The sequence below is a fragment of the Lontra canadensis genome, unplaced genomic scaffold (genome assembly GCF_010015895.1).
Source record: "Lontra canadensis isolate GAN:19392208 unplaced genomic scaffold, GSC_riverotter_1.0 scaffold81, whole genome shotgun sequence".
Taxonomy (NCBI): domain Eukaryota; kingdom Metazoa; phylum Chordata; class Mammalia; order Carnivora; family Mustelidae; genus Lontra; species Lontra canadensis.
In genome coordinates, this window is record NW_022631075.1 from 3,109,956 (window position 1) to 3,131,442 (window position 21,487).

Sequence of the window (21,487 nt, forward strand, 5' to 3'; positions counted from 1 at the left end):
GCAACCATCACTTAACCTATCTCGACAGTGTACTGTTGGAGAGTACGGAATCTGGAGGCTGATGAGTGAGTTCTTAGCTCCATCACTTGCTGTCTGGACAGCCTTAGGCATGTTACTTAACTTATCTGTGCCTCTGTCTGTGCACTTTTAAAATGGTATAATAATATAAACTGTTTCAAAAAGTTATTGTGAGAATTACATGAGTTAACACAAGTAAAACATCTAAAACAGTGTCTGGAAGTATGGGCTCAATTAAATGTTAATTACTGTTGTTTTGCCCATTTAATCACAGCTCCATCAAAACCTATAAAGCACGGTTTCTCAGCTGTGGTACTATGGACATTTCAGGTCAGGTCGTTGGTCATGGGGATGTCTTGTTTATTGTAGGATATTTAGCAACATCTCTGGCTTCTATCCAGGTAGCACTCCTCTCTCAAAGTTGTAATAACAAAAAGAAATCTCCATACATTGCCATGTCTTTTGGGAGGCAAAGTCATTGCTGATTTGAGAGTCATGGGGTGGAGGATACTAGTTCCCTTCCTCTATTCCCCCAGAATAGGATAATAGGATCTTAGAACCATTTTCTCCAAATGTTTGTTGACTCCAGCTTTCAAAGTCATATAGCCACAATGCTACTTTCAACCCATTGGAATGTTCTTAGTCTAACTTGGCAAGAGAAGCAGAAGATAAATCAGAATATTGATCTGAATTTGCATGCTAGGAAGGGACACTAGAAAGGTCACTGGAAAATGATCTGGATTGTCACCTGCACCTTTGGAGAAGAGACATCTGAAACTCCTTGAGGTGGAAGGAAACCTGTCCCTGGATTTGAGAGCACAGTGTGAAAATGTTAGTTACGCAAAGGCACTTGGAATGAGTACCTGACACTTGAGGGCAAAATTCAATGTCTGGGCAAAAGGTGACCTCCAATTCCACTGAAGTTGTCTAAAAGCCCAGCCCCCAAAATAATTCAGACAGGATCCTAATGCACCAATAGAAAAACTAAGAATAGAAACTAGTATTTCTTTCCCCTTCTTCCCCCTTGGCTTGCACCTGTAATACATCGTCACATAGCAGTTGCTGACTGAGCAAGAGGAAACTGACAAGCAGGACTTATCTGAATGCTTAGAAATGTGTGAGCCTGAAATGGAGGAAAGAAAGACAATGAAATTGAGGTCTGGGTCATGCTTTAGAAATGAAGTAATTTCCTGTGTGCCTTGCTCCAAGTCAAGATGGAAACCATTGCCTTTGCTTTAGGGAAAGAAAGTGTAAAATTCAATGATTCCTTTTTCCAAATGCACCTCATTGGAGCGTCTGGCTTCTTCAAAGCAGATGTGGAAGAAAACCATGTGTCAGGTGCATTTGGCAAGCCAGATGTGCTACTCTTCTTCTGCTCCAAATTGCTCTGATCCTGTCACATGGTGAGGCATGAACACTAGGGGCCGGTAGCAGGGTTACAGTGAGTGACAGGAACATTCATTGATTCCAGTACCTTAATGGAAAATGATTGGGGTTAATTGACAGTTTATCGTGACTTTAAAAAAAAAAAAAAGGCTTGAACAAAAAATTAAAAACGTCTTTGAAGGTGAGTTGCTTTCCTTTACCAAGAAAGGTATTGTCAGTGTCAGAGCCGACAAGGCTGGGCTTATCGTGGGAAAACAATCTGTACCCATGCATTCCATGGACTTGAAGGGTATCACAGGCTTGGAGGGCATCTTGGCTTTGGTCCTCATTAGCTACGTCACCTGGAGCAAGTTATAGAACAGGAAGCAACTCCTGAATTTCTGTATCAGAAGCCCGGCAGGGTGGCATTCTGGTTGGGACTCATCTGGAGGCTATTCACTGCAAGCGCTGCATTACCCAGACGTGTTTGTGGTGACTCTGTGCTGAACTGATGGAACACACTCATTATGACACTGCTTGGCCTTGGCCTCAGCCCTGCACTTAGCCTCTCTCACTCTTGATTCCCTCATCTATAAAATGGGGATTCATCCTTCCATTCCACAGATATTTATTGAGAACCTCTGCATGTCAGACACTGTTCTAGGTGCTGGAGATGAAGCAATGAACATGCAAATCCTGCTGCTTCTACCGCACCAAGTTGCCCTGGAAGTTACATAGCATGGCGTGTATAAAATCACTTTGGCAACCTGAAGGTCTTACGTGAATAGGAAGTTTAAAGAAATTCAACTGTCTCCTGCTTCTGGTTATGATGAATCTAAGGCATCTCTAAATAAGAAAAAGAAATACTTGAAAGATTATGTGATGAGCAACACACTTGCCCCAAAAATCTCCCCTTCGTAGGCCTAACCCAAGTGCTTGAAACTTCCAGTCCGAGTCACCATGCAAAGAACTTCTGTAGACCTGAGATTTATAACCATATTAATGCATTGAGAATGGGTCCCCTCCATCCAGGCTTTGCTTTCCCCCCAGTCCTCCCACTAGGACACAAAAACACCTGTCCTCTTCCAAAGCCAGCAACCAGTAAGAAAGGCAGAGTGGCACCTGGGTAGCTCAGTGGGTTAAGCAGCTGCCTTTGGCTCAGGTCATGATCCCAGGGTCCTGGGATTGAGCTCTACATTGGGCTCCCTGCTCAGTGGGGAATCTGCTTCTCCCTCTCCCTCTCCCTCTCTCTGCCTGTGGTTCTGCATACTTGTACTCTCTCTCTGTGTCAAATAAATAAATAAAATCTTAAAAAAAAAAAAGGAAGGCAGAGAAGAGAGGGAGGAAAGAAGAGGTCAGGAGCTCTCCAGAGCAGTCATGGCATCAACTGCCTTTCTTCCAGTGCCTTGCCTCACAAGGATCACCTGTTCATATCCCAGTATTTGAGAAACACAATGACACAACAGGAAGGGCACAGGAGGTACACAGGAGTCCTCTAGTGCTCAGTCCAGGTAGACAGCTGACCAAAGTCACCTTTTTGAATTTGTACCAGCTAGCAGTGCCCTGCCCCAAACATTTATTACAAGTCGATATTTCAGGGCACCTGGGTTAAGCATCCAGCTCTTGGTTGCAGCTCAGGTCATGACGATCTCAGGGTTATGGGACCGAGCCAAACACTGGGCTCCACATTCAGCATGGAGTCTGTTTGTGAGTCTCTCTCTCCCTCTCCCTCTGCCCCTCCCCTCACTCTCGCTTTCTCTCTCTCTCTCTCTCAAATACATAAATGAATCTTTTTAAAAAGTAGAAATTTCGGAGGATATGCTAAGTAATTTGGAAGAAAATGCGGATTGTAGTTTTTAATGATGTTTTCTTAACTAAAGATACAATCTAGAGAAGAAATTGACCAAATTGTTAAGCAATAAATAATCTACAATAAAAGTAGAGAAGCCAAACTGAGTGAGGGTAAGACATTTTTGTTTTGAACACGCCATTTTCCCCTTCGTTAGTGGCCTATTTGCAGGGCTGGCTTTTTCCAGCTCCTGAATATCACCTTTTACAATGCCAAGAAACTCACTCACTTTTTTGGGACACAAATCCCCTATTCAAATAAAAATTATCCCTTGTTTAAGGGTAACAGAAACCCTTGGGGCTGTTTGTTTAAAGATTTTATTTTAAATAATTTAAGAAAGCATTTGAAAGAGAGAGAGAGAAAGAAAGAAAGAGAACATGAGTGGGGGAGGGACAGAAGGAGAGGGAGAATCCCAAACAGACTCCATGTTGAATGTGGAGCTCAACGCAGAGCTCAAGCCCAAAATCCTGAGATCACAACCTGAGCCAAAGTCAAGAATCAGACACTTAACCAACCGAGCCACCCAGGCACCCCAAGGGTAACAGAAACCCTTGTAATATCAGTGAACATCTCCATGAGAACCAAGACTACTGATGCCAGAGAAGGGGGACAGAATGGATCTCTGAGTAAAGAAGACAGTGAAATTGGGGGAGAGAGGTAAAGACTGAGAACCCAGCCTCTCTGTGAATTAGCAGATTATGCATGCCTCTGTTGACAATCATGTTTCCAATGTATTAGTCTGTTTTGTTAATGCAGCTAATTCTCAACTATCAACATATCAAAAAATTCCTGTTGAATCCTGTCAAGATGAAAAATTGTGCTCATGTCCAGATCATGAGAAGAGACTGTGTCATTGTCATTTGTGTTAGTGCCCTATATCAAGCATATTATCATCAATTCTGGGGGCCACATTTTAGGAGAGACTCTGAAAAATTGAAAAGTATCTAGAAGATGGGGGATCCCAGATATGGGAGGGGAATGACAGGAATTCATGTCATAAGGGTAATAAATGAAGGCCTTACAATGTTTGGCCTGTAAGAGACAATTAACAGTTGACATGGTGGTGGTCATCTTCAGGCTGTACGCCATATGGAAAAGAGCATATTTATTCTGTATTGTCACAGAGTACAGAATTAGGACAGTAGGTAGAACCGCAATTGTAATAGTCATTCATTCCACGGATATATAGTGAGAATTTCCTACATGCCAGGCATTGTGTTAATCACTGGGAATGCAGAGACAAAAAAAAAAAAAGAGAGAGAGAGAGAGACATCATCCCTACTCCCAAGCTTCTCAGATTGTGCTGGAGATGACCATTACAAAGCAATATAACCAGTGCTACCTACAATGGAGAAACAGAAGCAGAAAGGAAAGACTACCCAATTCAAGCAGAAAGCTTAGGACTAGAGGGGAGAGAGACTCTCATGAAGAATGTCAGCCCAACAAAAAGAATTTTCCATCAACGTGAACTGTTATAAACTACGAGCCTCTTCTGGGCTCAGGAGTGCCTTACCACCATAGACATTTGAGCAGAGAAGCCATTGCTGCATTGGGTGAGGGGCAGAACCAGATGGTTTTTAAGGTCTCTTCTATTTCTTAAAGCCTGTCTCTCTACTGATTTCAATGGGATGTTCTGTTGACCAAGTGGACATTCTAATTTAACTCTTAGGGAGGCAGAAAACATCATTCACGAGGTCTCCCCAGTAGCAGTGTTCTGGTTAATGAGGATTTTAATGTATAAACCTCAACTAAACTACCAAACATAAATTCTAAAGGAAAATTTGCCATCCTACTCATTTTTCTTCCAACAAATTTTTTAAATCCAAATAAATGGTAACAACTTTTATTGATGGCAGACCATGAGCATTTACCAGGAATATATCTGAAGACCCAAATACCTGAGTAAAGCTTGAACATATAATTCCCTCCATGAAATGAAGAAACGATTCTGTGACTATGAGACTAAAGTAATTGATAAAGCTATTAAATTCTACCACTAAAACAAATTAAACTCTCTGTTCTCAGCATTGCCTGTGTGCCAGGCATTGTTCTGAGATGCATTTATTAACTCGTGCAATTTCTCCCAAGAATCCCTTGAAGTAGGCACCTTAAAAAAATTATCCCATTTGATGGATGAGGAAATTGAGGGACATAGGGGCTTAGAAAATTTATACACCCAGCAAGTGGGATTCATACCCAAGCAATGTGACTCCACACTGTCAACCACTGCACTATACAGTTACCTTGTATTACCTGGGTCTCCAGAGGAACAATATACACAGCGATGAGGAGCAACCAGCACCACTGCAAAGACGTACTAAGTCTTAGTGGCAGGCTAAGTGCAGTTACTGACCACTTATTTCCACGCATCAACCTCACTGGGCCCAAGATTCAAATTTCCACTCAAGAAAAAGGCAAAGTTCTCCATATGGTTGACCTTCATGATTTATTACAAATAGTTGGAACAGTGACTGTTGAATCCATGAATGCTAGATCTGTGTTCTATCTGCTGCTTTGGCTTAATCTACTCCTCCTCCATTCATGAATTTCTCCTTTTGGATCTCATATGCTAATTATCTAGTAGTGCTAAGAAAATTTCACATGGCCTCTCTGCATATCCTTTGTTCATTCCTTCTTCGGTACAACATAGTACTCTGTGGGACGAAATAAATGAATTGTGGTGGATTTGAGAAAAATGAACTTGCTATTACACATCCTGCCCATAATTTTTTTAACTTCTCCCAGATGATTGAGCTAAGATTCAATTCCTTTTATTGCCTTCTTATTTCAGCCAAAATAAGACAGACAAAAAAAAAAAAAAGCTAGTGATTTTTTTTCTTATTTTTGGTCTTAATGTTAGACTGTCTCTTAAGTACTAGTTAGGAAGACAAATGTTTCAGCTTAATTTTTCTCACTTATGAGCTATTGCTTTTTCCCTTTCTTAACCTAGTTCAGAATTTAGTCATCAACCAGGACCCAATCATTTCTACTACTACCTTTTCATTTACTCCATTCATTAATATCTGCTGCATGTACACCACACACATTTAAAGTGCCCACTTCAAGCACTGCCATTTATTCTCTTAGAAATGCATCATTACCTAAAGGAATAAACCTTTTAACCTGCATCAGCAGTCAAAGAGCTGAAGCAAATGATGAAGTAAATGAATCCAAATTAGTGCATTCAGATCAGAATTCACAAACCCTTTTGCCCTTGCCTTATAAATTTATCTTTGGAAGCCACAGCCTATTTACAAATAGCATAAAAAACAAATTGGTCTACCCCTCCTCCCCCTTTCATTCAGGTTTGACCGGGAGAGATGAACACAAAATACTGCTTTGCAACTGCACAGAGATAGATACCGACTACAGTGTTATCTCTAATACAGAAAAACAAAAATTGGAAATGACCTAAAAGTCCTTCAATAGGAGATTGGGTAGATAAAGTATGGTATAGCCATAGATTAAAATGCTCTGCAGCTATCACAAAGGAGATGTGTTTATTCTCGTAAAAATATAAAGAGATGCAAGGGAATGATAAAGACCAAATTCAGTGTAATGGTTACTTTTGGTCTGGAGGAAGGTATGCAGTAGGGGAGGAGAATATAGTCAGACTTCATAATGTTTTGTTGAGTTTTGTGGCAGGTACAAGGTGCTCTTACATTATTTTTTAAATCTTTCAGTGCATCTGAATTATTTACTATTTTTAAAATTTTTTTGAGCCACTGATGAGGAAATTCCTACTGAGATAAAATTCAATCATTGAGAATACAATTCACTGTGATGTTTAGAAACTGTTTTATGTGCTAGATGAGGATATGGAATGAGCATAAATGTCGATGGGTGAGATTTCAATCTGATTATTAGGGGAGAGTTACTGGTGTGGACAAAAAAGGCAGACCACATGGCAAAAACAAAAACAAAACAAAACAAAACAGATTACAAAGCTTATATCCTGACTGGTTCAGCTGGAAATTGGACCCAATGATCTTGAGAGTAACTTCAGTTCTAGAATTCTACAGTGCTCTAAAACTGGTAGCCATTTTTCACCAACCTTCCAATATCTTTGACCAACAATCTAGATATAAAGCTGATCAGACTAAGCTTCAGTTATTAAGCAAATATATCTTGAATGTCTACTATGTTCATTGTGCTGGCTGCCAAGAGGGCTACCAGGCTGAATCAGGCATGGACTTTGTCCTCAATAACACCCAGTAATATAAGACAGTCACATAGCCAACTCTCCAAAATGCATTCCAGTAAGTTCTGTAGCAAAGGTATGAGCAAAAGTGCTTTCAGAGCACCAGAAAACACTTCTGTTGGACCAGGAGAGAGTCAGGAAAGATTTCAGAGAAGACATGATATTTACTTTGGACCTTGTAAGATGATTAGGGATAATTCAGGCAGAAACAAAAGCATAACCAAAGGCATAAGACGTGAACTTGTGCAGCCTATTTTGGTGAATAGTGAGTAGTCCAGTGGGACTAGCTCATAGGAGAGTGTAGTTCAAGATAAAGCCTCTTGAATATCATACATAAGAGTCTGAAGTTTGTCCTGTAGGGTTTAGGGAACTATCAGGAGATTTTAAAGAATGATCAGATTTACATTTGGGAAAGATCACTAAAGGATAAATTGAAGAGAGAGATGAAGCCGAGAGAGCAATTAGGAAGCAATGTAGTCCAGACCAAAAAAATGATGGGAACCTGCTCCAGGGCAATGGTAATGAGGATGGAAAGAAGACAAAAGGACAGATCCTACATTTCTATGTAAGAATAAACATGGCATAAGGAGAGGCTGAGGAAGGAGTCGAAACCAAACTTTCTAGCTTGAATGTTAGGTGGTTTACTGATAGAATTTAGGAGAACCAGGCTTTTAAAAGAAAGATAGTAAGTTTGATTTGGAAATGTTTAATCTCAAAGTGTCTATAGGACCATAAGGTGGAGATGTCCATTGGCAAGGTTTGTGTGCTATCTCCCCCAAAACATATTTTGAATTCAATCTCTTCTTTCTACCTCCATTTCTCCCAACCTAGTCAAAGCCACCACCATCTGTCCCCTGGACTACTAGAATAGCCCCCTAACCAGTCCCCTTGCTTCCACTCTGGCCCACCTTAGAGTGGGTTTTCCATATAGCAGCCAGAGTAACGCTTTAAAAAGTTAAATTGGATCTTATCACGGCTCTCCTCAAAATTCTTCAATAATTTCCAATCAGAATAAATCCAAACTTTTACCATGACCTACAGGGCCCTACAAGATCTGACTTCTGATTATCCTTCTAAATTCATTTCCTACCATTCTCCCTTTTGCTCATTTGGCTTCAGCCATTTTGGCTTTTTTTTTTCCTGTTGTTTTTGCAAATCAGATATGAAAACCATATTTCCAATCTCAGTGAACACTTTCAGTGGCTCAGTGAGGGCCTCAGTGGGGGTTTTGATTGCCATAAACACTTTCCATGGGGATAGCTCTGGGCACTCTGGCCCTCTGGAATTATTTAAGCAGGCCTCAAGAATGTAACTGGCCAAAATCCAGAAGAGATCAACTAAACTAACAATTTTAAAAAAAACTGAGATTGGGGCCAGGAAAGCCCATAAAAGGACACTTGATGTCATGGCATAGGTTTCTAGTTTCTACCATGCGACCTCACCTCTGGTCAAATAGCACTTTAGAATTTTTCTGTAGAGTTTTCATTCCTAAGGACCTAGCTCCCAAATCAATTGGAAGTCATGGGGTTGTTGAGATCACACTTCCTTTATATTCTCCAGAATGCCTAACATAGAGCCAAAAACATTTAGTACATGTTCTAAGGACCACCTGAATTGAGATGAAATTTAATGGCATTAAATTCAAAATCCAAAATGGTAAAGATGAGGGAAACTTGGCTTGGCAGGAAGAACTAACAGTTTGAGTTTGGCTTCCACCTTCACACCCACAATAGAGTGCTTTAGATATAGCAGGTGCTCAAGAAATATTTGTTAAAAGGATGGATGAAAGGCTAAATACATTAATGAAAACTCAGGCAGCGTTGTGCTAGAAAATAATGTTCCAATGACAAGAAGCAAAGCATGTGTCTTTCCATTCTGTCCTTGTCAGATATCTGGAGTACCATGTCTATCTCTAGGCAATTTAATTGAAGAGAGGAATTGCCAGCTAGAATCCTATGGGAGATAGACCTAAATTGTGAACGTTCTGGAAATAGTTTTAGACTTCAATGGAGTTTGACCAGATGAAAAGATGAAGAGAGGTTATAATATAACAACAGCCTTGCAGCATTTGGAGGGCTATCATGCAGAAGGAGGGACAGGATTGCTTTGCATAGCTCTAGCAGATAGTGCTAAAGGTTGAGAGTTACTGAGAAACAAATTTCAGCTCAGCATAAGAAAGTACTTTCTTAGAGTAATTGATGCCCTGTGCTGGAATGGGCTCACTAAAATGGTTGTAGACTTCCCTCCAATGGCATTTTTTTTCAGGCAGGTGAAGGGTAATCACAGAACAGAATATTGTAGGGGATATTTCTGAATGGAGAGGAAGATTGAACCAAGAAAGTATTTTTCAAACTAGATTGCAAACCCATTAGTGGGGCCATGAAATCAAATCAGTGGGTCCTGACTGGTGGTTTGTTTTTGGTTTTGTTTTTGGGTTTTTTCTTTTTTCAGTGAATTAGAATAGGATAGAATATCTCAGAGAGCATGACACATTGCAAAGACAAGTGTGGTTTTGAGAAACCTATTTTGGAACCATGCTTACAGACGTATGCATGTACCTACCAAGTCACATGTGGCTGACCTTTCTTCCTGGGGGCGGCAATCAAGCATGTTCAGAAACCACTGTACCAATGCCTTTTCCAATGTTAGTATCTGGCAACTCTAAGAACCCTTCTCTCTGTTGCAGAGGTCCAAAATCGCTGTCTATGAGAAAATGTGGTCTTACATGAAATCAGCAGAGCCATCTGTGTTTACCAAAACAACAGCAGATGGAGTGGCCCGAGTGCGGAAGTCCAAAGGAAAGTTCGCCTTCCTGCTGGAGTCAACCATGAATGAGTACATTGAGCAGAGAAAACCGTGTGATACCATGAAAGTTGGTGGAAATCTGGATTCCAAAGGCTATGGTGTGGCAACCCCTAAAGGCTCAGCATTAAGGTGGGTGGAATAATATAACAATATCCGTGTTGTTATAGTATTCCACCTACCCTGATGCATTTTGTTGTCATTTTCTTTCTTGTGGATTTTGAGGTAACTTTTAAAAGTTTAAAACCTACACTATTCCATGGAGTTAAATAAGACGGTAAATTATGGTTTCATCGATTTAATGCATCCATTTTTTTTTAATGTTCTCTCTCTGTGTTGTCCTCTCTGACTGTTTGTTGCTGTTTTAATTTTACAGTTCAACGGCTTTTTCAATTTAAATGGTAAAAGCCAAGTTATGGTGCCATATGTGACGAATGTTAATTGCATGGATGTGGTGTTCTTGTTACTTTTTTTCTCAAAGACAATTTCCCCATCCCGCACACTTCAGTTTTGAGCAAATGTTATCCTCCATGCCACCTTCCAATATTTAACCCTGTATTTGCTGTACAGACATTTTTATAGCTCCACGTTCTGTGAAATTTAGCCAATTTGTCCTCTTGTGCTCCTTTTTATACGTTAACGATTTCCTAAGCATTTGTGCATTTTCTTACAAGTTATGTTTTATCGTTTCAAGAAATGCTGTTAACCTGGCAGTATTAAAACTGAATGAGCAAGGCCTCTTGGACAAATTGAAAAACAAATGGTGGTACGACAAAGGAGAGTGCGGCAGCGGGGGCGGTGACTCCAAGGTCAGCCTCAATGTCACCACAACCGGGTACCCTTAGTGACGAGTAATCGGCAAGACTGTTATCTTATTATTGAGGAGAGAGCACAAGACTCACACATAAGGTGGAATGACCAGGTTATTCCCCTGCCTGGCAGCTTTGGGAACCAGAAAGACTCAAGGGCACTGCCCACATTTTTGATCTAACTTGGGTCCCTTCTTAAACTCCCAGACAGAGGCTCCCCCTCCACACCCTTCCCTTCCCCCCACATGCCAGACTGGTTGCCTTATGAAGGCCTCGGTGTGGGTTTCAATGGCCTAGGCTTTCAAGAGCCTCAGGCTTGCCTTAAGACTATCCCCGCCTGCCTCACATGAGTGGTATGAGAAATCAAATCAATCAATACTAAGAAGTCAGGTTACAGCCTTTTTTTTCCCCCTAAGGCATGACGGTTGCTCACAGAGGTTGGTTGGTTGGTTGGTTGGTTGATTAGAATTGGCTTCTTCAGTTATGTGTATGAGTGATGAGATATTTTTCTTGGTATGTGATGGCCCGCTTAAGCTGGCCCCGCTTAACTTGAAAGCCAAAGGACAAGCTCGGTTTCAAGTTAAATGGGGTCTTTCTTCAACAGGCCACCCCATATACAAACTTGGCAGACACATTTTGTATATTTAAACAAGTGCGTCGCCTAACTGTGATACTCCATGTGTATAAATCCCTGATTTGGCTTCTCGTCAGCCATGTTCTTGGTTCAGGTAGGTCTAATTGTTATCCAGGCTGCCTTCATGGGAAAATCCATCATACTTGGCATTCCTTTGGCTCCACAATGCTCTTCAGGACTAGAAAGAATGAAACAAATAGCCTTCATCCAAGCAACAAGAAATAGGGGCAAGCTCAGAAGTCATGATACCAAGTAATGGAAGGACACATTGGGTAAGTACAAGAGAGGACCTGAAAACAGAATCCTCCATGACCCAAAGAGTATGTGAATTATATTGAAGCATGTAAGATCAACTCTTGTACAACCAAGATACCATGGGCATCTTAAGGTGAAGAACAGTGTTTCCCATATACAGGCCAAGAGACAGGCAAGCCAACCCTTTTCTCCTTCAGAGACAATGGTTACACCTCTGCTCTTCTCTCTCTCTCTCCATCCCTCAGGATCCTGATGGAAAAGTTAGTTGGCCAGTCTGCAGTATAATATGGGTTTGGAAACTCTGATACAGAGCACTTTCAAAAGAGATAAATTCAAATACAACTTCCTCCAGCACATAATCTTACCAGGCATTGGCGAGGTCTTTTACTGTAAAACCTTGATTAACCAGAACTCACCTAACCAGTATCCCAACTAACTGAATTGCCCCTCCTCACTACTCCACATTGATGAGAAAGCAGCAATAGTACCAAAAAAGAAGAATTCTGCAAGGAATTGATTTTTTTTTTAAATCACTTGCCAAGAGATGACCTGTGGTTAGGTCACATTCAGCTTTGTCTCCCATATCTTCTCTCCATCTGGATTTACCCTCAAACATTAGAGGCTGCTTCCCGGAGGCGAGAAAGTGGATACACGCACTTTGAGAAAAAAATAAATAAATAAAACCATGTCGTTAGCGAAGAATGAAACAAAATGAGTACTCTTATTGAAAATTCCATTCATCCCTTATGGATTCCAATTAATCAAGGTTTTACTGTGTGTCAGAAAGCAATAACTTCCTTTCCCACCAGTGTGAACTGATGACATTGACAGCTTAGCCAAGCTTTCGGCTCAGTTGAGTTTGCAGTGGCTAACCTGATGCCTAGAGCATTTAGCACCTTCTTCCTGGTCTTGTTCTCATGTTCTTAGCAGGCCTGGAGGACCTAATTTTCTCATTCAAGTGAGTTGCAGAATGAAAATTGAGCTGGATTGGATACATTGCTCTCATGACTTCATCATTCACACTCAGCATGGTTACAAAGGAGCCATGGACTATGTCAAGATGACTCTAAAACATCCACATGATGCCAAGTGCCCAGAAGTTTTCAAATAACCAGATGTTTGCTGTTATATAAACCAAAAACAAATCTGCACGTAGTTGGCTGAATTTTTACTTTTCACCCAGATGTTTTGGTATCCTGAAGAGCCCTAAAACTTTAGACCAGCTCTTTGCTAATTACAACCAGCAATCAAGCTTTTCTTTTTCCTCAGTTGATACTGCTGCAAAGTTATCAAGTAACCTTATTGCCAGCCCACGATTTCCAGATTATCTGATTATCGATATGCAAGTAGGAAAAACAGTTCAGTAGAACCTAAATGTTTCCAACTTCTTTGACACTAGTGCTACCTGCCAGGCATCTCTCAAATCACTTGCTTTGGCCATTCCTCCTGCCAGCCTCTGAAATAAGTCAACCCCTTTCTCAGCTATGGATAATAGTATGATGAGTACCACATCTCCAACGATTGCTTATTCCATTTCCGGATTACCAAGGAGTTTCCTCTGTCCTCTCCCTTCTTGCTACCTGCTGTTTTCTGAGAGTGAGCAAGAGAAGGGGCAAGAGATGAACTTGAATCTGTTTTACAACTATCTGGTGGTGACGCCAAAAGCAAATCAGTGGAGAAGAAGGTAGAAAAGGCAGCGAAGCCCCATTAATCTGGAGCCCTCCGATTTATAATTTATGACAAACCCGACAGGGACCAGTCAACAATCTACCTGTATAGCATCAGGAAAGGGGCTGAGAGAGGTTTGTTAAGCAAATGAAGAGTTTAGATTGTCTGTTGAATTTTTTCCTTAAGAGAACAAATTTTTTCTCAAACGTTGCAAGCATTCATTAGATATAATCATATTCATTACAAATCTATCTGGTAAAGTAGTTCTCACAAGGACCTCCACTTTGGCGATGTATTATAGTGAGTTTGAATTACAAAACAGACCTAAAGTAATAAAACTGTCATTCCTCAAACCTGTTTTGTAATTCAGGACTTTCTCATTCAGACAGACCTTCCCCTATGTTAGACCAAACCAGTGAAGTTTGACTGTATTGGTAAAGTGGCCTGAGAATTACACTTCTTCATTGTATCCCACCCCCAGTTAACATGACAATTGACTGTTGAATGTACCATCATTTCACGGAGAGTGAGACCCAGAGATGGTGGTGACTTTGAGAAGGTCACACAGCTAATGCTGTCACAAATCTCTGCAGACTTTCAGGGTCACTTCTTGTGATAATAGCAATTGATCACATAGACCCACCCAATGAGCAACGCCGATCTGATTGCATGTGAGATAGTTCCATAAAAACCACGTTTATGAGTCAACTACCTTGGTTACAAGGCAGATGGCATATTTAAGCCATTTCAGCCCTCAGTGCTGATTACTAAAAATGACAATAATCATAAAGCCTGACATTTATGAGTGCTTTTACTTTTTCAAAAACACTTCCACACCTATTATCTCCGAAACCAGAAAAGGGAGAAAAACCTACAATACTTATCTGTTTCTCTCCCGCAACCTTAAAATAATGATAAGTGGGCAGTTATGTTAAAATGTTGACTTTTCCCCCCTGGCATGAGACATCGTGCATTTTCAGCCTAGTCTCAAAAAGTTACTCTTCTACAGAAGGGACGAGCAATTTTTCAGGCTACTTTAGATGTGTACATGCTTAAACTAATGCAACAGATATTTCTTTCCTTTCATTTCACTGATTTTTATCTTGTTTTCCAAATGCTGCAAGGAATTTAGACAAGGTCAGCTTCCAAGGTAGCCCCTGAACCGAAATACTGCTCGGTTTTAGCCATTTCCTGAACCTGAGCTAATAGGACCCAAACAAATGAGACCTGATCCTTCCTTGATGGACTATAAATGTACAGGCAAGGATCATGAAAATTAGAGCTGTGGTTTGGGAATTTTTAACCTGCAAATCACCCTTTGGTGTTAGTGCATTATTACAATGTGTGCGTAAATGTGGTAATTAAGAGCCAGTAGGTTGTTTCAGCAATAAACCCTGATCACCGGGGGTTTGTGACACAGCCAGTGAAATTCTGTCTCTGTAAATCACTGCAGAATGGGGATTTAGCTGCTGAATTACCACATAAGCACATCAGCCTCCTTCCACAGCTGCCTGTCACCTCAAACTTTCATATTCTTCTGATCTGCCCCTGCTCACCCTGCTTCACTCCCTTAATCCTGGGGAAAGGGCACCAGCTTAGCTTTCCTGTGTCGCCCTACCTTCCTTGAGGGAGTCTGCTCTATGAAACAAGCTACCTGTGCCTGGGGCGACAAGGCTTTTAAATCCTCCCCCACCTCACCCTAAAATTGTCCCAGCTTTAGTTCTATCCAGGGATTTAGACTTCCAGTGTCCATATTGTGCAAGCTGAAAATCAACACGTTTTGTGTGCTTTGGGGAACACTGGAAGAGAATGTTTCAATGGAACTACCCTGAACCCCGTGACTGGAAGGAGAGTTACATGACCAGTGCCTTAACTTGCAAGGCATATTGGGAAGTAAGGGATGATGATGGGACACATGCAGTTAAACTTGGATTAAGTAAAGAAATGGTTGAGTGATCATTATGACTTAAAGAACCTTGATAGAGAAATGCAGCCTTGTTATCTTCAAAACTATATAGGGACTAGAATAACCACTGTGGTGCTAGGAAAGAATTTAGGGAACTTGTTTTCCTAAATTCAAAAATCGGCTTGCAGTTAAAATTAGTCGTGTTTCTTTTCATGTGGGTGCTTTCAAAGGAACTAAAAAGAGTTTGTTCTCTTAAGAAATTCAAACACGTCCTTCCATTCTATCACTAGCAATCATGTTTTCGATCTCCTGCATTTGCTTAGCAAGTCTCATATTCAAAGACAGTAAGAAGTTGTACTTTAGAACAGCCCACTTCCAAATGCCCTCAGCTTCCTATTTGGTGGTCCTTAGCTAAATGAGGTGATACTGTTTCCCATATGTATAAATGAGATCCTCAGTTTTGTGTGTATTTCTTCTTCCGTGTATGTCTACAATCCTCCTCTCCTATGCCACCATCTCTTAACCACTTCTCTTCCACACCCAGAATTCTTTGACATTCTTGGGCCTTGGGTCATGGATGTGAATCTGCATCTGCCTTTTACCTGCAACAAGATGGACCTTTTATTAGCAGAAGCCATCCCTAAAGGTAGACATTTTGGATGCCCAGGGTTAAGATGGATCCCAATGACTCTTTATTGACACTGTTATGTGTGTAGGCAAGAATCATTACAGATCGATGGCACTTCCTGGGTCTTAGAAGAAGTTCCTGTGAATCACCGAGACTGGTTTGGGATCAAGGAATAGGGTGAGTATATTATACTCTTCGTTGGTTTGCATGTCTCTGTGCTGGTGCTGCCTCCTGGAAGTATGAAGAACCTGACAGTTTTCTTTGCTGGGAGTGACTAAATTTGCTCCTTGAACTTTACTCAGGTCTTCTTCCCAAGAGCAAACCCTCACTTTCTCTCAAGTGGCTGCTTCAAGCAAGGGACCTTTTATGCCTTAAGAACTGAACCAGTCCAGTGACTGCCAAAATCATTGATTTTGCCATATGGTGTTAAAGAATCAATTCTACCACCGGAAAAAAAATTGTAATCTAGAAAAAAAATTGTTTCAATTAATCCATTATAGCAATTTGGGGGGGAGGGGAAATTGACTGTGTGGCCTTAACATGATGTCTATGATTAAGACATGATGATTTGCCTTTGGTGTTATCCTGATAACTTGAATGTGTTTCTTATTGACAAATAATGACTAAATGTTCAACACCTGAGCTACAGAAAGAGCAGCGGAAATGAAAAGCCTGCAGGTAAGAATGCTGTTACATAATTGCCGAGAGGAGAGACATGGCCATAGAGGCAGAGTGAAATGGTGTGTGTCTATACACTTTCTGCCCCACTAAGGCCAAATCATTTGGTTTCCTTTCATTTGGAGAGAAGGTTCTAGAACTACACTCTCCAAAAGGCAAGACAGCCATGGAAAAGAGACATGAAAGATTTGAAATGATCGAAATAAATGCAATGAGGGTGGGAGTTGAAGTTGGTGGAGAAGGGTGGGGGCTAATTTATGGAGAACAATTGAAATCCATTCTCTTTTGACTTTCTAGAGAGCGGTACAGCATTTGGCCCTTGGCACGTGAGGCAAATCGGCATTGGTCACAGGTGGCAAAAGTGTGTTGCAAGCACCAAATTCATATAAAAGCTTAATTTCATCTGGCCTTGAAGCAAATATTTCTCAAAATACAAAACTAAGGCAATAGCATATTTTACATTTGAGAGAGAGAGAGAGAAAATGAGAGGGAGAGACTGACTCTGCTGCTGTGTCCTATATAGCCTCACTGCTGGAAAGGGCAGATAAGTGTATGCTAGAATGCATGCTAGAAGTGGGGGGCACGTGTCCTGACAACCAGTAGTCAGCTTTTGGATCTCATAGAGAAACCCCATCTGTTGCAATCTTATGGAGTGTAAGCTAAGACTGATTATTTTTCAATGGGTCATGCTCAAGAGAGGGCTATTGGGGGAATACTGGGGGAAGATGTTGGCACCCAACAGATTAAACTCTCAATGAACATTTTGCCTAGAGTCAGGGACATGAACTCGATGTCTTCAGAAACACATATCATGTGAGCTTCTGATCTAACATGAGATCAGTTTCTGTCTGTCTTCTCTGGCTAGGCTTTTCTTTCTTGGTGCCATTGGGATGAACTAAAGGAAACAGGTTTATATGTCATAAAGCCCAACCAAATTTGATAGTTTGAGTTTTTAATGGCTCTTAAAACAGAATTTTCAAGTGCATCATATCAGTTATGACTGTGGCCACGTGTTATCCAAACTGGCTTCTCCAGATGTTTAGCATGTTCCTTGAGCTCCTTCTGTCTGTCAGGGACAGAGTAAGAAGTCCTCCCAGATGAACTGGGTTGTGTGAGCTAGTCCATGACCAATGATGGTTTTGGGTTCCTGTTCTAAAGGGTGAGGTTGGACAAAGTCCCAGTTTGGCAGAAGTCCCTCAGTGAAATCACAACTCATGGACTCAAGGGGTCTATCACTTTGAATTTTGAGACTATCATGTGGAAATGCACTGGCTTCACTCACATATCCACAGGTGACTTCTGGAGCTGCTTCTCTAGCATAAATGCTCATCAACAGGTTTCAGTCACTAGCATTGTTAGGCCCTTAGTAAAATGACTCACAGCTTTCAACTCCTCGTGTTATATGCATGCATTATTGAATTTGCTCTTTGCACTTCCATTGAATTATGGTCTCATTATCAAGGAGTTAAATAGGTTTGAGCTACATTTGTGAACTACATAGATATAAATTCTCACTCAGAGGGAGCTTCTAGCAGCTGAGATCTGCATAACTCTGCAAATCATTATGGCTTCCCCTGGGGACTGAGGGTTGCCTGGGTGGCCGGAGCCCAGTAATGCCAGCAGTCATCTGGAACATTCTGCCAGGTTGTGGAGAAAGTTCAGGCTTGTCCAAGGGTAGAAGGATTGAAATGACTTAAACCCTCATTCTCCTAGAATCCTGCATCCAGAAAACCCTGTGAAAAGAATTGCATAGAGATTTTTTTCAAAGGCTCCAAATTCTAGTGTAGCCTAAGACATATTTTGAACTGCCATGACCTCCACCAGCTTGTGTATGGAGAGGTCACCAATCCCAAGGTAACCAACAGAAAAGAATATAAAGGACCGTACAGTAAATTCTTTTATCTAGCAACGAATCTTCTCTTGCTTGGTCATCAATTGGATTCAACTTAATAAATCAAGACCTGCCTGGCCAGAGATGTCTCTAGCTGCCTGAATGCACATGCCTGTGATTTCCTAAGTGATGCTAGGAGTTTTTCAGAAAAGGCTAGGGAACAAGTGAACAATTGGGAAAGGTGACTTTTCCCCATGAAAATCTGAAATATCTTCAGTAGAAAAGCCAGTGAAAGAGAGAATGTCTATCCTCCGTCCACTGGTCTAAAGACAAAAGTCATTCAAGTCTAAAGTCTAAAAAGTCTAAAAGTCTAAAAAGTCATTCAAAAGAAACATAATCACTAGGTACCAAGAAACAAGTGTCAGTAAGTTGGAGTGAGGTTTAGATGAGGCATGAGGTGAGGGGAAGACTTCCAGCTTAGGTTGTGATAAGCCACCATTGTCATCATCCAGATACTGTGTTGTTAGAACAAGTTCTTCACTACTGTGCAAATACACCACCCTCACTCATATATTTCTTTTACTTCTCTGTGATATCCTTGTCTTTCTCTGTAACCTACGTGTTTATACATATATCTACCCCTCCTAAGGGCACCATTGAAGATCTTCTGGCATCATTAATTAAAACAGGCATTTGCCCTTTAGGTGTCCCTGCTCAGAAAGAAGAAGTGAAGCCATTCAGAGCAGAATCTACCCCAAGTCTCTTGGGCAGATAAATCATACTCCCCCTGGGATTCTGTATTTTTCAGGCTCAGACACATAGCCACAGTACAGATTTTTATATCAACACTTCCAGGATCACCATTGGGAGGAATCAATTTGGTCATTAATGCACTAGGCCAGTTTTTCTTCTTTCCCACTCTGGGGAAACTCAGCACCCTCCCATCGCTCTCCCCACACCTCTCTGTTCTTTGTTCATGGCTCCAAACTACCTATTTTAGGGTATTTCCTGAACTCAAAATTGAAAAATAAATGGGACACTTCTTTTGAAATATATCAACAATTTTAGTTACTTTGGGTTTTTTTTTAGGCAAACAGTTTCTACTTTCACAGTAAAGAAAATGATCTTCTTATCCTAAAAGTGTCTCCGTATATAACGCTGGCCATCACTAAGATAACACTGACCTGGCTGGCGCATGCCAGGAATGAGCTAGAAACCTGGACACCCGCCACCCAGGGCTGGATACCTTGGATTCGTGAGCACTGTCCTTTGTAGCTGAGGTCCTGCCGAGTGTGGATGGCAAAGATTAACAAAAATCTGTATCATCCAGTTAGGGTTTTTTTTTTCCCCAAAGTAGAACTCATTTTCAAAGTATTACAAGTTACATTACTACCTCTATTAAAAAAAAAAATAGATGCCACTCCATGACTGTTCCCCACACTCAGGAAAGCTTTGCATGCTTTCGAATGACGCTAATTCAACTGTGCTCTTAAATTCTCCATCCTCTCACTGGTCCATACACATTTCTCTAACTTCACGTGCAGGGCACAGTTCTCTTCTTAGGGGGAGTTTTACACTCTTCCTCCCTGAACAGTTTTTAAACAAAGTGGAGCAAAGTGTTGGGAGTTTGTAAGTAGTTACTCTGATCCATTTCCCATTTCTCAAAGAAGCTCTGTATTTTAACTAAGAATGTTGCTCAGACTTAAAGGTGTGCAAGTCTCAGGATGGAATTTCAGGTCCCTGTGTGGAAAATATTTTTGGAGCGGGGGAGACTCCCCAGACCCCCTGAAATTACATTACAAAGCTCTCCTGTTCTCTCCCTCAGCCTCCAGACCCTTGCCTTTGTCTTGGGAGGGCTTTACTCGGCCAAAGGTTCATAGCAAGCCTGTCAGAGGGGAAAATGCCTGACTAATTTCCATGATAGGGATCTGACCTAGTTTGTTTAATTCTTTCTGTTCTCTGTTGGGGTGAGTACAATAAATATTTCTGACTTATAATTCTCTGAGGTACCAGTTAAGGGCCTGCAGTAATTGCTCTGAAGCCTTTCCCTGGAGACATATTGCTGCAGCACAGTGAAAGGCCCCAGCTGCCAGATATGCCCTTGCCAGGTTGATAGTTATTTGGAGCATGGTGGTCCCTGAAGACAAACTTCATTATGAACAAGCGCGAAGAACAAAAATAAGGAGGACTGCCGCATTTTTGTGTGTTCCATTGGAGAACGTGCAGCACAGAGTGGAATACTCATTTGCCCTCTGGCCTGCCCCATCATTTTGTTGTGCAGGCTTGAGCAGGTTGCTTAACCGATCTGTGCCTGTGTTTCTTTACTTACAAAGTCGAGGTCATAAATCTACTTTCTTAGTGTGATCATTAAATTCAAACACTAAGAAGAAGTATGATCATTTTGTGAAATACCAGGCTGAAAAGCAAAACGCTAAAAGAGAGTTATCTATTCAACAAGCATTTGTTGAGAGAATGATTCTAAGTGGGGATACCAATATGTGAGCCACGGTCCCTGCACTTGAGAAGCACGCAGTTTAGGGGTAGTTCCGAGACATGGATGCAAATAATTAAGGAGGGGAGAAAATACCAAGGTGGGGAGCAAAAATGGCTTTGTGGGGAAAGTGATATTTAAAATGACCAAATGCCCACCTAAATCCTCTTCCTTTAAAATCTCAAATTGTGGGGCACCTGGGTGGTTAAAGTGGTTAAAGTGGGTTAAAGCCTCTGCCTTCGGCTCAGGTCAGGGTCTCAGGGTCCTGGGATCGAGCCCTGCATTGGGCTCTCTGCTCAGCAGGGAGCCTGCTTCCCCCTCTCTTTCTATCTGCCTCTCTGCCTACTTGTGA

At 41.2% G+C, this 21,487-nt stretch overlaps 1 protein-coding gene across 6 annotated transcripts in view; it reads left to right on the forward strand.

The window, feature by feature from the left end:
* The window catches only part of GRIA3 (glutamate ionotropic receptor AMPA type subunit 3), a 284,929-nt gene that overhangs the window by 249,872 nt on the left and 13,570 nt on the right, over positions 1-21,487 (forward strand). For 4 of the 6 annotated variants that reach the window (XM_032882315.1, XM_032882313.1, XM_032882314.1 and 1 more), the window contains one exon: positions 10,120-10,367. In XM_032882315.1, coding sequence (XP_032738206.1) covers positions 10,120-10,367 — 248 coding nt within the window. Of the gene's footprint in view, positions 1-10,119; positions 10,368-10,929; positions 11,045-21,487 lie in introns of all 6 variants that reach the window. The other 2 variants (XR_004385556.1, XM_032882317.1) reach the window with 1 other exon arrangement.